The 18,570-nt window shown below is 36.2% G+C and overlaps 1 protein-coding gene across 1 annotated transcript; it reads right to left on the bottom strand.

The window, feature by feature from the left end:
• Positions 1 to 10,900: 10,900 nt before the first annotated feature.
• Positions 10,901 to 17,330, bottom strand: LOC128559306 (uncharacterized). The gene is made up of 5 exons (XM_053550605.1): positions 16,880 to 17,330; positions 15,924 to 16,820; positions 15,484 to 15,612; positions 11,700 to 14,558; positions 10,901 to 11,331 (listed from the first exon to the last, which is right to left on the bottom strand). Exons 1-5 carry the CDS (start codon positions 17,328 to 17,330, stop codon positions 10,901 to 10,903), a joined length of 4,767 nt encoding a protein of 1,588 aa, XP_053406580.1.
• Between the last annotated feature and the right edge of the window lie 1,240 nt (positions 17,331 to 18,570).

Below are 18,570 nucleotides of genomic sequence, written 5' to 3' on the forward strand. Positions count from 1 at the left end.
ATGTGTTCTATACATTTTTCCCATATAAAGTTAACAAAATACGTGAACTCCAGTTTTCAAGTCTGGCTAGACTACTCGGTCTTGTTTAGAAGAGATATCCATCTACAACGAAAAAGTGATAAAAACGGCGTGTTACTCGTTCTTGCAAGAAAGCCATGGTCAAAAAGAGCTTAATGTGTGAACTAAATCATTCTACCACATATCAACCAAACACAGAATACCTACTTTCGTTTCGGTTATATCTGACAGATCTCCAAGAAAGCTGTATTTGGGAGATGACTCCTTTCCACAGCTTAACATCGACCAAGAAAATAAATATTGCATGAAAATGGCTATATATTTTATTACACCCAAGACGATATATTCAAAATCGATTTGCCTGAAAACCACACCTTTTAATGTAACATGCTGTATGCTCTAGTTACATAATATATCATAAGATTGTAACTATTAGACATATTAATTTTATTATATTATTTATACATGCTAGTATAGACTTGCTGAATGTACGAACCGACACATACCTTTAAAACTGTAAACAGCGCATTCAGGATGAACGCATCAGTGTTTCGCTAGAGAGAGTGTGAAAAAAAAGCACTTGCATCCAATTGGGAAAACGTTTGCATAAATCTTACCTGTAGTTAAACATTCATATGACACATAATCAAGCAATCTGATTTGCCAACTAAGGTGCGTGGTATAGGTCATTTTATGTCATGAAATCGAACATAATACGGCTGCGCCGAAAACAACACTACACACTGTAATCATACATGAGACTCGATAAACTTGACCAAATAAAGCAACTGATCTTAGTGGATCATACCCGGAAATCTAAGTCATTCTGACTTATTTGCGAAATTATCTCCCTTGAAAACAGTTGATCGAGTGTATCGATTAGCCCTTATCGGTCAATTATGCCTTTGGAAATCTTTAACATATCAAATGACATCAAAAAAGTTATCTGACAATATTTATTAAGTTATTGAAGTAATCTGCAATATTCGCACTTTCTTTCAATATTATTTTTAATAAAATAAGGAATGACATTCTTGAAATAAGTAACTAATATTGATCCCTAGTCCCGTTGATTTCTGTAGGAAATAACAGATTTTAAGCTTTACATGGTATTTTTAAATGATATATTCTCATATTCATACTCATCTCACAATATTTATTAAGTTATTGAAGTAAATTAGAAAAGTCAGTCTTTCTTTCAATCGGTTTATTATTAAGTTTTTTTATGTCTTCTTGCTTCGCTAAGCATTTGAATATCACTGATTTTACTGATGTTGATATTTTTGCCTGTCTTAGTATAGTACACGGGTGCTGATGACACCGGATAAACTGGTAAATGTATTGTATATTACGACAGCATTTAATCAGATAATAATGATAACAGATGACGAGAAAATTGGTTACTTATTCCTTGTTCCTTTTTCGAATAAGTAACTAGATACTTTTTGTTACTTATTCCTTATTCAAACGCGAATGAGAACAGAAAAATTAATACCAGATAAAGACTCATCTCGTTCACCATTTCTTCAACATGATTTAATTACTCACTATAAGACATACAAAACGTGTTCTGAACACATGTCATATCTTTTTCGCCCAGAAATGATATAAGTCGAATAAGGAATCAGTAACTGGTTTCATTTTGTTACTTATTCTTTATTCAAACGCGAATAAAGAACAGACACATTAATACCAGATAAAGTCTCATCTCGTTCACCATTTCTTCAACACGATTAAATTACTCACTCTAAGACCTACAAAACGTGTTGTGAACACATGTCATATCTTGTTCGCCGAGAAATGATATAAGTCGAATAAGGAATAAGTATCTAGTTTCATTTTCTTACTTATTCCTTATTCCCTATTCGAACGCGAATAAGTAACAGAGAAATAAACACCAGATAAAGACTCATCTCGTTCGCCATTTTTTCAGTATGTTTTAGTAACACACGTTTTAACCTACAAAACATGTTCCGAACACATGGCATTTTTCTTTCATCAGAAAATTGCAGAAGTCGAATAATTGGAACTCGAATAAGTTAAAAATGAATGAACACCAAATAACATCTCATCTCGTTCACCATTTCTTCAACGTGATTTTGTTACCCACTATAACACCTACAAAACGTGTTCTGAACACACGCCATATCTTTGTATGCCCAGAAATTATATAAGTCGAATAAGGAATAAGTAATAAGTAACTAGTTTCATTTTGTAACTTATTCCTTAATCAAACGCGAATAAGTAACAGACAAGTTAACACCAGACAAAGTCTCACCTTGTTTACCATTTTTTCAGTATGTTTTAGTAACACACCTTTTAACCTACAAAACGTGTTATTCGCACCCACTACACTTACAATATGCGACTTCATCTGGTAGTATATATTCTGATACTTATTCGTGGATGAAAGAATAACAAGAAACGTACGGGTTAGATATAATTCAGACATGTTCAAAATCAGTTATAAAGGTCTTATTGCTGAACATAATTATGGTCGATTTGGAATTTCATCTGGTGATATTTCATGTTACTTATTCGCGGCCGAATAAGTAACAAGTAACGTGCAGGTTCAATATAATTCAGACATGTTCAAAATCGGTTTTATACGACTTGTTAAAGGCTACTAAATCATGCTGAATATAAGATTTAGTACTGCATCTTGTGCTAGTACCTGTTTTACTTATTCATGCCCAAGTACGTAATAAGTAACGTACGGGTTCAATATAATACAGACATGTTCAGAACCAGATTTATATGTCTTGTTATAACATACTTAATCATACTGAATAGAAGTGTGTTCGATTTGCGGCTTCGTCTGGTGGTATTTCATCTGTTACTTATTCGCGGCCAAAGAAGTATCAAGTAACGTGCAGGTTCAATATAATTCTTACATGTCGAAATCGATTTTATACGACTTATTAAAGGCTACCAAATCATGCTGAACATAAGATTTGGTACTGCATCTGGTGCTAGTACATGTTTAACTTATTTGTGCCTTAATAAGTATTAAGTAACGTACGGGTTCAATGCAATACAGACATGTTAAGAATCAGATTTATGTGACTTGTTATACCTTACCTATTCATACTGAACAAAAGCGTGTTCGATTTGCGATTTCATTTGGTGGTATTTCATCTGTTACTTATTCGCGGCCGAATAAGTAACAAGTAACGTGCGGGTTCAATAATACAGACATGTTCAAAATCGGTTTTATAGGACTTGTTAAAGGTTACTAAATCATGCTGAACATAATATTTGGCACTGCATCCGGTGCTAGTACATCTTTTACTTATTCGTGCCCTTATAAGTAATAAGTAACGTACGGGTTGAATATAATTCAGTGTGGTTCAGAACCAAATTTATATGACTTATTATACCTTACTTAATCAAACTGAACATAAAGGTGTTCGATTTGCGACTTCATCAGGTGGTATTCCATCTGTTACTTATTCGCAGCCGAATACGTAACAAGTAACGTGCGGGTTCAATATAATTCAGACATGTTCGAAATTGGTTTTATAGGACTTGTTAAAGGCTGCCAAATCACGCTGAACATAAGATTTGGCACTGCATCTGGTGCTAGTACATGTTTAACTTCTTCCAAATAAGTAATAAGTAACGTACGGATTTAATATAATACAAACATGTTCAGAACCAGAGTTATATGACTTCTTATAGCTTACTTATTCATACTGAACAGAAGTGTGTTCGCTTTGCGATTTCATTTGGTGGCATTTCATCTGTTAATTATTCGTGGCCGAATAAGTTACAAGTAACGTGCGGATTCAATATAATTCAGACATGTTCAAAATTGGTTTTATAGAACTTGTTAAAGGCTACTAAATCATACTGAATATAAGATTCGGTACTGCATCTGGTGCTAGTACATGTTTTACTTATTCATATCCAAAAATTAATAAGTAACGCACGGGCTCAATATAATACAGACATGTTCAGAACCAAATTTATATGATTTGTTATAACTTACTTATTCATACTGAACATAAGTGTGTTCGATTTGCGATTTCATTTGGTGGTATTTCATCTGTTACTTATTCGCGGCCGGTTAAGTAACAAGTAACGTGCGGGTTCAATATAATTTAGACATCTTCAAAATTGGTTTTATAGGACTTGTTAAAGGCTACTCAATCATGCTAAACATAAGATTTGGCACTGCATCTGGTGCTAGTACATGTTTTACTAATTCGTGACCTAATAAGTAATAAGTAACATACGGGTTGAATATAATTCAGAAATGTTCAGAACCAAATTTATATGACTTATTATAAATTACTTGATCATACTGAACATAAATATGTTCGATAAGCGACTTCATCTGGTGGTATTTCATCTGTTACTAATTTTTATTCGCGGTCGAATAAGTAACCAGTAACGTACGGGGTCAATATAATTCAGACATGTTTATAATCGATTTTATACGACTTGTTAAAGGCTACCAAATCATGCTGAACATAAGCTGTGGCACTGCATCTGGTGCTAGTACATATTTTACTTATTCGTGCCCAATTAATTAATAAGTAACGTACGGGTTCAATATAATACAGACATGATCAAAACTAGATCTGTATGACTTGTTATAGCTTACTTATTCAAACTGAACAGATGTGTGTTCGATTTGCGATTTCATTTGGTGGTATTTCATCTGTTACTTATTCGCGGCCGAATAAGTAACAAGTAACGTGCGAGTTTAATATTATTCAGACATGTTCAAAATCGGTTTTATAGGACTTGTTAAAGGCTACTAAATCAAGCTGGACATAAAATTTGGCACTACATTTGGTGCTAGTACATCTTTTACTTATTTGTGCCCAAATAAGTAATAAGTAACGTACGGGTTGAATATAATTCAGATATGTTCAGAACCAGATTTATATAAATATACTCTATACTGATGCTATGTTACAAAAAACATTATATTGTTTAAGTTACTGGAAGTAAAGAATATGTTCTGTTCTGTTTCTGTATATGACTTGTTATAACTTACTTAATCATGCTGAACATAAGTGTGTTCGATTTGCGACTTCATCTTCTGGTATTTCATCTGTTACTTATTTGCGACCGAATAAGTAACAAGTAACGTGCGGGATCAATACATTCAGACATGTTCAAAATCGGTTTTATATGTCTTATTATAGCTTACTGCATCCTGCTGAACATAATTTTGGGACTTTATTCCCCTTTTGTTACATGATCGTGCCCGAATAAGCAATAAGTAACGTACGGGTTCAATATAATACGGACATGTTCAGAATCGGGTTTATTTGACTTATTATTGCTAACTAAATCATACTGAACATAAGTTTGGTCCATTTGAGACTTGATCTGGTGTTTATTTGCTGGTTACTTATTCGTGTTTGAATAAGGAATAAGTAACAAAATGAAACAAGTTACATATTCCTTACCCGACTTATATCATTTCTCCGCGAAAAAGATATGTTATGTGTTCGGAACAAGATTTGTAGGTCTTATAATGAGTAATTAAATCATGTTCAAGAAATGGTGAACGAGATGAGAATTTATCTGATGTTAATTTGTCTATTACTTATTCGCGTTTGAAATTGGAATAAGTAAAAAATGAAACCAGTTACTTATTCCTTATATGTAGTCTTGCACCAGGTGTAGGCTGCAATTTTGTCTGCTCTGCAAAATTGGATTATTGTGCAAAAACCAGTGATTCTAGAGATTGGATTTTTGGCTCAGTTTTTAATAAACTGGTGACCAACATACTGCAGAATTTCTTTTGTGGAATTATCATTGGATTTACGAATAACTTTGATGTAAAACAATTGTAATTTGACAAATATTGGAGTAACGTTTCAATAATTCCATTCATTTTTGGTGAACAACATCTCACCCGAAATTATGGCTAATCCGTGTGCAGGTAGACAATACAGTAGAGACCAATTACTGGATTATAGAGATATGCCTAGGAGGCATACAATACAGAATAAAGAAACATTAGCTACGTTGCAAAAGTATAATCTTTTGAAATACAGAGGTAAACGAGCTGGTCGCCCGAGGATAAAATCTCAAGCTGATATTCACTTGACAAATTCGACCCAAATTAAACTAGATCATACATTTATATCCAATGCACACAGAAAGAAACAACAGGAACGTTCAAATTTGATCCAAATTAAACTAGATCATTCATTTTTATTAAATGCCCAAAGAAAGAAACAACTGAAACTTTCAACTGTGAACAAAAGGTCTGTGCGAGGAAAGTCTGCTGACCTTCTCCAGCACATATTAGAGGAGGAAACTTGGCTACAGCCGGATTGTGATGACGTTGTCAGGGGGGAATTGTCTCCGGATGGTTACTGCTTTGATGATGTCCCGAGACCCGAACGTAAAGGTGGAGGACTTGCCCTGTTATACAGAAACAATCTCAAAGTGTCAAGATGCCCAGCAAAAACCTTTCAGTCCTTTGAATGTGCTGAATGGAAAGTATGTAGTCAATCATTCATCCTCTACATCTTTGGTATATATAGACTGCCATATTCGGAGAGACACCTAGTAACTCAGGCTATGTTTATGACAGAATTCACTGAGTTTCTTGAACAAATAACGACAAGATCTGAGTCTCTGGTCCTGTTAGGTGACCTTAACATCCGCATGGATAATAAGTCAGACTGCTACACAAAACAATTTCAGCAGTGTTTGAGATCTTTTGGACTGGTTCAACATGTCAATGCTCCTACTCATTCTTGTGGTCATATTCTTGACCTGATGATCACAAAGCTAGAAGACAAACGTGTGAATGTCTCAGAACCTTTGCCAGAGTATTATATCTCTGACCACTGCTTTATTAGTTGTAACATTGAACAGTGTCGTCCTCCCTTGATCAGGAAAGAAATCAAATCTCATAGTTCGAAATCTGTATTCAGTGACATGTTACAAGCAGAATTCGGTCAGTTAAATAACATTGTAGTGAACTCGTCCAATGTCAATGATCCTGTGTCTGAGTCACGTCAGACATTGTTCAGAAACATGCCCCTCTAAAGGAAAGAATTATTCTCTGTAGACCGACAGTTCCTTGTACTCAGGATACCTAAAACAGCTGAAACAATACAAACGATCAATAGAAAAAATCTTTATGAATGACAAATCTGACCTGTCAAAGAAAGTATATAGTGGTGTAAGAAAAATATGTAGTGCTGAACTTTCTAGGGCCAAGGATGAGTACTACCAGAACAAGATTGGAAAAGCAGAAGGAAACATCAAAAAGCTATATGCTGTAACATCCGATTTACTTGGTAGGTCGAATGACAATCCGCTCCCATTACACACAAGTGCAGTATCCTTGGCAAATGACTTTCTACGATACTTTGCTGATAAAATAATCAAGTTGAGAAATGATCTTGACAACATATCAACTGAAACACCCAGCAATGGTAATTCTTCCTACTCAAATCCACCTGTGATTATGAATACATTTACTGCGTTCAAACCACTTTCCGAAAACGATATTTTGAAACTTGTATATGCATCAAAATCTACAACTTGTGAACTTGATGTGATACCAACTAAGAAATTAAAGGAGCATTTTTCACAGCTTGCTCCCGTTGTGACAGAAATTGTAAATCGATCACTGCTATCTGGTGTGTTCCATGAGGAATGGAAAAGTGCTGTGATAAAACCTTTGTTGAAGAAGAAAGGTCTCCCACTTGAACTGCAAAACTATCGCCCAGTGTCAAATTTAACATTCCTCTCCAAAATGCTTGAAACCGCTGCACTAAACCTAATCAATAAGCATATTGAAGCTAACAACCTCCTCCCAGCTTACCAAAGTGCCTATAGAAAATATCATGGGATTGAAACAGCAATGGTCAAAATGTATAATGATCTTTTGGAAACCAAAGATGAAAATCAAATAACAATCGTGGTCATGATCGACTTGAGTGCAGCGTTCGATACCATCGATATCCCGATACTGATTCAAATCCTTCAAGGTGAATTTGGTATACATAGCACTCCCTTGAAATGGATAGAATCTTATCTCACGAACAGAACAATGAAAGTTTTAGTCGTCGAACAGTCAGCATCTGACACGGAGCCACTGAAGTTTGGTGTCCCGCAGGGTTCTTGTGCCGGACCAGTGATCTTTGACCCTGTATATATCGGCTCTCATACGAGTGGTGCAGAAATATCCAGCTGATCGCTATAGATACGCGGACGACCACAAGATTGCGTTAAAAATTTAAGCGGGAAATTCTAAAAATGAGACAACAGTTCTTCAACAACAGTCTAAAACTGAAATAATTATGTATGGAACCAGACAACAGTTAGCGAAATTGAACATCACAAGTGTAAACGTTGGTGGGTGTGACGTAAAATGCGTCGATCATTTCAGAGACATGGGTGTAACTATGACCAATACACTCAACTTTGACCATCACATTCAGAAAAAGTGTCGGATAGCTCATGTGCAGTTACGAAACCTTAGGGCTATACGGAAACATTTCACACAAAAGTCAACTGAATCATTAGAGCATGGATTGGTTCATTCTCACATTGACTTCTGCAACAGTTTTTTTTACAGAAATTTCAGCCTACCAAATCAATAAACTACAGCGAGTCCAAAATCATGCCGCTAGAGTAGTTAAGAATGCTTCCTATGAAACACCAAGTGCCGAACATCTGAAAGAATTACACTGGCTTCCAGTTAAGGCTAGAGTCATGTTCAAAGTTTTAGTAATAGTCTTCCGTGTCATAGTACAGCTCCAGTATATCTGAGGGAAATGTTTGTACCTACTCGGCGGCGATACAAAGTGACACTAATTTTAACATCCCTAGACGGCGAACAAAATTAGCAGACAGATCTATGGCAGTCGTTGGTCTCAAATGGTGGAACGATCTACCTAGCTATCTGATAAACATTCAGTCTGAAGCCAGCTTTAGATCAAAACTGAAAACATATTTGAACAATGAGTGTAGTCTTGTTAAAATACAAAATATCAGAAGTGGTGTAAAATAGTATTTGTCCAAATCTCTAAATCTAAGTTCTAGAATCCTGTTCATATTTTGTATGTATATGTTTCAAAGGTGTTTTATGTAATTTTGAAGCGCAATAGAATATTTTATAATTTTTGCGCTATATAAATGCGATGTATTTGTATTCGCCTTATATGATTTTTCGGTGAAATAGATATGACATATGTTCAGACCACGTTTTGTAGGTGTTATAGTGTGCAACAAAATCAAGTTGAAGAAATGATGAACGAGATGAGATGTTATCTGATGTTCATTCATTTTTAACTTATTAGAGTTCCAATTATTCGACTTCTGCAATTTTCTGATGAAAGAAAGATGCCATGTGTTCGGAACACTTTTTGTAGGTTAAAAGGTGTGTTACTAGAACATAATGAAAAAAATGGTAAACAAGGTGAGACTTTATCTCGTGTTAATTTGTCTGTTACTTCTTCGCGTTTGAATAAGGAATAAGGAATACGTAACAAAATGAAACTAGTTACTTATTCCTTATTCGACTTATAGCATTTCTGGGCGAAAACAGATATGACATGTGTTCTGAACACGTTTTGTAGGTCTTGTAGTGAGTTATTAAATCATGTTGAAGAAATGGTGGACGAGATGAGACTTGATACATGAACAAAATGAAACTAGAAGATGCTTTTGAGAAAAGCGCATGTCTCCCCCACTGCATATTAACTGGAGGCTGGACGCAAGTAGTGGCCAAGATGCTGTAAAGTGTTAAGGAAGGTGTGGAGTTGAAGAGGCACATTGTGGCGTGAAAAGGTTATAAAATGCTCTTTTATTAGCAGTTTGAGCCTTTTCCCTTTGTTAATACTTGGTTACAGATAAAGAGTGAACACAGGAGTGGAATATATCTATTTATTTCAGAAGTTGACAAAGTTTTACTCTTGATTCAGAAAACATAGGGTGAAGAGAAAAAATGCTTACAAAATGAGTAGCACAGTATTAAACATCAACATCGCGGAGTCATCAGAGATGACGTAGATGGTACCTGTTCCAAATCTGGAATGGTGAAAACTGCGTATGTCATGTCATGGTAGCTGTAATGTGTCGGAATTACACCACATTCTTTGCAGTTCATGTTGTTAATATAAATGTGATCTAAAAGAGTTCTAGTTGCAGTTGAAGGCTGTTGGATGATCTCCGAATAGTTTTGCAAGCACATGTTCAATTCAGTGTTAGTGGTATTTGTTTTAGATATGTCAATATTGAAATCACCAACAAGTACAGCTCTGTGATTTTGAGTGTTCTGTAGGAGATTGGCAAGCTGGTTTGCAAAATGCTTACGTGGAGTGCTAGGTGGTCTGTAAACACAATATACATTAACTGATATATCTGTAAGTTCAACTGCCACACATTCAATGGAAGCTGTGCTTGTATCTATTGACCTACAAGTGAAATCTTGATGGATGTATAAAGCAACTCCTCCTTTAGCACATATACCTCCTTCAGGTGTTTGATATTGCCTGCAGACCAAAAACTGTCTGTGGAGTGGGAATGGATTTGTAAATGTAAGTTGCGGTTTCAACCATGTTTCCTGTAGAGCTATAATGTCCATGTTTTCAGTAAGAGAGTGGAGCTGATATCTGGAAGATGAGGGATTAAACCTTCACAGTTATGACTGGCAATGTAAATACAGCTATTGTGATCAATGTCTTTCTTTGGCATTAGAGTATTCCAGTAAGGCAATGTTTTGGCTTTAGGCATACTTGACAGTTTGTCCTTTATGGTGTGATCAGAGTAGATAGCATCGGTGTTAAAATGGTCTTTGAACAGGTGGAGACCAGAAGAGGAGGTTACACGGCTAAGTGCAACATAAGCCATTTCTGGTTTGAAGGCACCATCAAGAGAGACAACTGCTGAATCAGTAGTAGCGCCTTGAATTTTTATGGGTTGTAACAGCCCAAGCAAGCATTAAAGGATATTGGTGTCTAGTAACCTGGAAGGGTCGGCTTTGAATAAGTTCTGTTTGAGGCACTATAACTGTTGAAGATCTGTCAACATTTTGAGGAGGTTTTACAGATGTTCTTGACTTAAGTCCAACTCTTTCTTCTTGGAACAAGACACAAACTGCATCAGGTAGTCCTAGGGGACAGGTTTGTGTAATGACAGATGTGACTGTTCCCATTGCACCATTGGTAAGTCCATCAGCTACATCGATATTCATGGTAAGCATCACTCTAGCTCCACAACAAATAATGATGTTTGCACGCAAGTTTGTGTTTTTTACATCAAGTGGCTGATTTCGTTTGAAAGTCTTTTGTGTTTTACTATCATGACACATATCTACTGCCTCTATGTTGTAGAGTGTTTGTGTTTCAGACTTTTTTGTAGCATGAAGTCATTGTGCTCCCTCAGGTGCCTATGAAGGGGTGCAATATGAAGTGTATTTTCCGGATAATTAGGATCATCTTTAATAATGATATGATCCTTGAGAAATTGGTCATCTTCTATGGAAAGGGGTTCGTCCTTCTTCCGCACTCGTAATCTATTTAGCAATGCTATAAATTCTTGGTCACCTTTTTGGCGTACAACTTCAGTGAGCTCCCAGATATGAAACAAACTCCAAAGGTCAGTAAGTGAAGTGTTGCTGGAGAGAAGTGATTTCTTAGCAACTGGTGGAATCTGATAGAAATCCCCAACCGCTTATATGGAAAGATTACCAAAGTAAGCAGATGACGAAAACGGCTGTTTTATCTGCTGAAGTCTACAATGTATTAAATTCAGAAGGTCTGCGGGAAACATAGATACCTCATCGATGATCAAGAGTTGGAGGTCTTGAAGGTTTGATCGTAATGTGTTCGCAGAATCTTCTGGTAATACTTTTGACATTCCTCTATTAATGGAGAAGGCAGAATGAATTGTCTGACCATTAATGTTGAACGCGGCTGTGCCTGTATAGGAAACTAGTAATACGACAGGCAAGTCTGGATTTCCACTTGGTCTGGTGAAGGTTCTATTGACTTCATGATAAATAGATTTAATGGTGAATGATTTCCCGGTACCTGCTCCTCCAGTTAAGAAAATGTAGAAAGGTTTTACATTGTCACCATGTTCTTTTATGCGTGCCCATGTCCTTACGAAGTGAAAGATCTGAGCCTGTTGATGATTGATATTTCTAAGTCTGTTCCTTTGTTCTATATGAGAATTTGAAGGAGCATGTTGGGAATCAATGTGGTAAGTGGAAGTAGCAGCTGTGTGGTTTGGAGAAAAGTCTGGTATGTCTTCTTCCGGTTTTTCTTGAGCATTATCTTTAAAAAGCCTCAGTGCATTTTGCAATTCTTCGTCGTCTTCACGTCTGGATGGTTCTTGATTTGGCGCTACATCTGCCCAGGCATCCTCAGGGAAACCGCGTTCTTGTAGCGACCTCCAAGCTTCATCAAGATCTTGTGAAAGTTTTTCAAATTGTGCTATCATTGGTAGCAGAATAGGTGACAGTTGTTGAAACATTTCTTCAAAAGTTTCAAAGTTGATAGGCTTCAGTTCTTTGGAACGGTGAGGGAAGTAAAGTCTCAAGATGTTGTGGTAATAATCTTCAGATTTTTTGTCCTTGTTCACTTTCATGTATCTAATGACTGCAGGTTTTTTCCTTTTCATGATGGTGCCCAAATTATTTTGTAATGTGTAGACATTAGATTCAGCAGTGTTTGTGGACTGTTCAGGGAGATGATCAGTGTTCTGATTAGTTCTGTCCTTTATGCAATAGTCACGAGCAAATTTGGCAAGGCATATCTGTTCAAAGTCAGATGATGTGGGCCTGGCAAGGTATCGGTCAGTCAAGCTGGTCATCCATATATTTTCATCTTGTTCTCTTAAGTATTTCAGTGGTTTGCTTAGTTTGATTGAATGTCTGTCTACAGGAATGAAGACTTGGCGTGAAGATTGCTTGAGATGCATTCCAGTAACACGATAAACTGCCTCCATGATGCTGACCTCTCGGGAGTTTAGGTAAACATTACCCAATTTTCTGAGTTGCTTAACAGGTTCAAGATGTCCTTCGTTTGCTTCTTTTTGGGCATTTCTAAGCAGGTCTCCGAGTTCTCTTTCAGCTTTTGAAATATAACTGACAATGTACATGATGCAACTATACACATCTAGAACTGGTTGGATATCCATGTTCCCATTCCATGCTCTTAGTAAGTGACTGTTATATGGGTTAACCCAGCATTCAGTAATGTTCCTCTTGAAAACAACAGTATTTTTTGTTGCCAAGGCGCAGTGAGCAGCTCGATATTGATCTGGAGTAATATTGACAGCTTCAAATATGGCAGACACTGTTACTTGAGTATCTTCTTCCTGGGAAGAGTTGATCATATCCCAAACAGCTGACAAGGTGTTGGTTGCAGCTTTTTTGTATGTTCCTAGTGGAATGTTATCAGGAGCATCTGTTGGTACAGCAATAAAAGTGTTTAAAGAAACTGGCCGAGGGAAGTTGAATCTGCACTGCTTGCTTCCTTTTCTGCATGATTTCGAGTGCCTTTTTGAGTGCATCTGGACACTTGTAACTATTTCAAACAATTCTGGATCTGACTGTTGGTCAGGAATGTTGCAAGTGATGTACTTATCAATATAATTAATGAAGTCTTCATTATTGCTAGTGTTTGGATCGAACGAAGGGGCATCAGAACACCAAAATAAGCAGTGAATATGTGGCCATCCTCTACTTTGGAATTCAGTTCTGTAGAAGAAATCTGACACTTCTCCAATAGGCTGTACTAGGGAGAGAATGAGGTCTGTAATGAAAGACAGGACACGATTTTGGAACATGCGGCATGCAGTCACTGGGTTACTGTTAATTATGTTTGTGTATGTAGGCCAGTCTAAATCTTCCGGAACAGGTTTACCTTGCTGTGTGCAAATAGCTGTTACAATCTCAGGCCAGCGTCTATCAGCAGCTGAGAAACTGCAGAAACATGTTGGATTGTTAAATTGTTTCACCATAGCAAATAAGTCTTTCAAAGTTTTCTCCCAGTATGGAGGTGAGCCTCGAGATGTAGACAGGAATTGATAACATTTATCAGAAGAGAGTATCTGCTTCCTTGTTTCAGGATCTCTCAGCTGGGTGGCTGTAAGGTGCTGTTGATCAAATGTAGTGGAAGAACTTTTCCGCATAGCTATTGAGACAGAGCTATTAATTGTGTTCAATTCAGACACATATTGGCTGTAAAAGATATACTGTGGGTCACTAGCGAATCGTGAATCAGCACTGAACAATCGATTGTTGAAGTATCGATTGAGTCCAAGCTTTATGTTTCTACTTTGACTGAAGGTGTTTTTGCCTGTGGGGAACAAATATGGAAATGCCTGAGATTCCATGTTAAAAACAGTCATTGGCAGGAATCCTTGGCCAGATGCAACACAGAAAACTGAATCTGGTGTTTCTTCAGGTCCTAAAGTTTGAGTTAAATCTTCTGGCTCTAGACAGGATACCATAGGGGCTGAAGTTTCATGGATGTCATCACTGATGTCATCTGAATCTGCAAGATAAAAGAAGTTAAGGGAAACAGAATTGATGGCAGGCTCTGTAACAAAAGGGAAAATTTGAAAAATTCAGAAGTATGAAATGGTTGTAAATGTTTTTTAACTAGGAAGCTATTCATTTTCAACTGCAATGAAAGAAGTCATAGTGCTTTAAAATTTAGACAAAGGGCATATTTCAACTGTAGGTATAGTTTCCTAAAAAAACAAAATCTACAGTGGAATCTCTGCAAACTAGTCTTCCTTCAAAATAAATTGCACTCTGATCCAACCACATTATATTTGTAAAATGTAACTGTTTTGATATAAGGATGAGTTCTAGTGAAAGAGTGACACTATTTGAAGTAAATGTTTACTGCGTAGAAATCACTTTTGGAGAAAAAAAGCCAATGATAAACTTGTCCAGTTTATATGAGTTCCACTGTAGAAGTGTTACGGAAATAGCTTTTGCATAAATGAAAGGGAAAGAAAGAAAAAAATACTAACCATGTGGACGGTTTTGTTGGTCAGCTGAATTTTCTGTTAATGGTTGTGTCACAGTAACAGGAACATGAGGAGGTGAAAGTAGAGGTTCTGTTGCGGAAGTATTGTTACTCGACTCTGTATCAATGCCTGCCTGGAAATATATTGTAGAGGATGAAGTACCAAGAGGTTCTCAAGTTATTGATCGGAAATGCCTGAAAATATATGGCAGAGGGAGGTAACAGTTAGAAATGCTCAGGAAGAAGGAATGCTGTAAAGCCATGGAAACACTGCGTTTTATGTGTGTAATGCGGTGTTGAATGCTGTAGCTGCGTCGAGAAGACATAATAATTTTGTATAAACGTACGTAAATCATTCAAGTAGCCACAGAAGTAGACGCTGAGAATAAGAAATATTGTATTTAATAATTCAACATACTAGCAAAATATGAATCTTCTGATTAAAGTAAAGTACAGCTATATTTATTAGAAATGAAAAATTACTAACCATGTTGAGAGTTTTGTTGTGTTGTTGGAGTACTGATTGTTTCTGGATGTGTCACTGTAACAGGAACATCAGGGGGTGCAAGTATAGGTTCTGTTGTGGATGTAACATTAGTCATTTCTATATCAATGCCTGAAAATATATGGCAGAGGAAGGTCATAATACTGAATTGATCTGAAACAAGAAATTTTGAAGATGTAATTAGTCAGCATAATGTACAAAAAAACAAATTCAAACAAAAATGCCACTTTCTACAATAGTGCAGTGATAGCTCTATAGTGAATTAAAGAAATAGTTTGCAAGAAGTTTCTAAATATTTAAATACTGTAGCTACTTTGATAGAATATTGAGCATTTTGTATAAAACAATTAGGAAAATTTCTTAAGTTGCAACGGAAGTTGCAGTTGTGAATTTGAAACATTCTATTTACACAACAAACATACCAGAGAAATGTGGACTCTTCTGCTTTAGGTACAGTAGAGCTTCGTGTATTTTGTTCACAGAAACTTGCTGGTAAAGGTGGTGGCCCTTATATTCTAACTTCCTTTTCAATTTCACTGTAATAATTGTACTGTCTGTAAACTGGCGTGGTAGCGTTTGAACAGTACTTGAAATATTTGATGGCACACAAACAACTGGACCATGTATTCCCTTCTGACTACCTTTAGGCAATGAAACGATCTTCATAAAAGGAATTACTGATGATACTAAATGTTTCTCTAAATTGTTTAAAGTTTGTAAGCAGTTTGGCTGTTTATCCAAGTTTAAATGGTTGAGAGAGGATTGATTCGGAATATTATTTTTCATAAGGTGGTGGTTACAGATGAAACATATCCACTTTGGACACTGTTTACAATCTTCTTTACATGTTGTTTGAGGTTTGTGCATGTTATTGGCATATATGCAACATAGTATAAGTTCTTTGTTTGGAAATTTCAGTATATTACAGCACTTTACTTGTTGGCGAAACAGAAGCCGGTTGCAAACACAGCATGTAAAAACTGGCATTTGAGAACACTTGTTTCTAAACTGTTCAATAGCTTCTTGAAAAGATGTGACAGATCTATTTTTCTGTTTTGACTTATTGTCAGTTTGTTTCTGTTTCTGATGTTTATCAGGATCAGCTCTATTCTTTCTTTTTGACTTTCTATCTGTCTGTTTCTGATTGTCGTGTTTATCAGGATCAACCCTATTCTTCCGTTTCGAGTTATTATCTATCTGTTTCTGTTTCTGATGTTTATCAGGATCAGCTTGATTTTTCCGTTTTGACTTACTATCTGTCTGTTTCAGATTTTCATGTTTATCAGGATCAGCTCGATTTTTCCGTTTTGACGTACTATCTGTCTATTTCAGATTTTCATGTTATCAGGAGCAGCTCGATTTTTCCGTTTTGACTTACTTTCTGTCTGTTTCAGATTTTCATGTTTATCAGGATCAGCTCGAGTTTTCCGTTTTGACTTACTATCTGTCTGTTTCAGATTTTCATGTTTATCAGGATCAGCTCGATTTTTCCGCTTTGACGTACTATCTGTCTGTTTCAGGTTTTCATGTTTATCAGGATCAGCTCGATTCTTCCGCTTTGATGTACTATCTGTCTGTTTCAAGTTTTTATGTTTATCAGGATCAGCTCGATTCTTCCGTTTCGAATTACCATCTATCTGTTTCAAGTTTTCATGTTTATGAGGATCAGCTCGATTCCTCCGTTTCGATTTACTATCTGTCTGTTTCAAGTTTTCATGTTTATCAGGATCAGCCCGATTCTTCCGTTTCGATTTACTATCTGTCTGTTTCAAGTTTTCATGTTTATGAGGATCAGCTCGATTCTTTTGTTTTGTCAATTGTTGTGTCATTTTTTCACGCAGGTATACATCTCTATTTTGTCTTGATGCACGTTTAATGTAGTAGCTGAAAGTTTACATGCCAGTTTCTTTTGTTGATCAGACAAATAGGTTTGCAGCCAATTGAAATTGTTATAATGTCTTTGACAGGGAACGAAATTACTTGTGCAGTAGACAGGCAATGTTTCAAGTGACGTCTAGCCCTTGTTATATCGTATTGTACTGTTTCTGGGTCTTGTCCTAAGAAACAAGTGAATGCATATGCTATAGCCATGACTCCACAGATTGGATCAGTACTTTGTTGGGAGACGGTTGCATATTTCAGGGCACTAACGATATTTTCTGGGTACATGCATTTCAACTGGAGTGTTACTTCCTTAAGATGGTTATCAGACTGTAAAGAGTCGTAGACATACAGTTCTTTTGTACAGGTTTTGTAAAATGAAGATACCCAATGTCTGTTCAGTGGATGAATATTCAAAATGTCTTGGTTCAGAGGGGCAGACGGCAAAACAATTGACCCAACTGATGCAAGATGTAACTGAGCTGGAATGTAAAGTCCTACACAAATGTTTGAATTCAGAGTGCAGTGGGCTTTCATGAGGTTCAATGAAGCAACGATAATATCATCTGGAATTTCAGAGTTGTCATCAGCAATCAAGTGTAGTAAACTTTCACAACTATAGGGAAGAGACATAGCATCCTGAAAAAGTATAAGGTCTTGATTTAGAGGCTGATCCAAGAAAATGTATCATCAGGTGACAGCCATGGGTCAGAGTTTGCATTGCTACTTAGATTTGTATCTTAGGAGAGTATGCAATTTCTTACCTACATATTGATCTACAATAAGAACTAAAGGCATTGAATTCATTGACTGAACAGTGCACATAACATTCTTTTCTGAACATGTGTTGAGAAAAAGAGAAATTGATTAAATGTGATACAGTTTTCTTAGAGAAGAAGGTAGTGTAAATTAATTAGAATCTAATTTTACCTGTAGTTGAAGAACTGTGGAAGTAGGTGGACCAGTACATGATTGACATTTTCTTTTCCGTTCAGGAGATTGAGAAATGGTACTTGCATTTGGACATTGTAATGTAACATCTCTACCAGTATTTGGACATTGAAATGTAGCTTCAATACCAATATCTTCTTCACATGAAAGGCACTGAAATGTATGGAAAGGTTTTATTGTAGGCAAATTAAAAGTAAGATATTTTCAACACATTATATATAAGGAATGAAAACTGTA

This window comes from Mercenaria mercenaria, chromosome 9 (genome assembly GCF_021730395.1).
Source record: "Mercenaria mercenaria strain notata chromosome 9, MADL_Memer_1, whole genome shotgun sequence".
Classification (NCBI taxonomy): domain Eukaryota; kingdom Metazoa; phylum Mollusca; class Bivalvia; order Venerida; family Veneridae; genus Mercenaria; species Mercenaria mercenaria.

Excerpts from the sequence above, each read along its gene's own strand:
- LOC128559306 (XM_053550605.1), bottom strand. The coding sequence starts at position 17,330 with ATGACACAACAATTGACAAAACAAAAGAATCGAGCTGATCCTCATAAA. Across the intron at positions 16,821-16,879 it reads AAATCTGAAACAGACAGAAA|ATAGTACGTCAAAACGGAAA; the intron begins GTAAGTCAAAAC and ends TGAAATAGACAG. Across the intron at positions 11,332-11,699 it reads TTCGTCATCTGCTTACTTTG|AGGCAGTAGATATGTGTCAT; the intron begins GTAATCTTTCCA and ends TCTACAACATAG.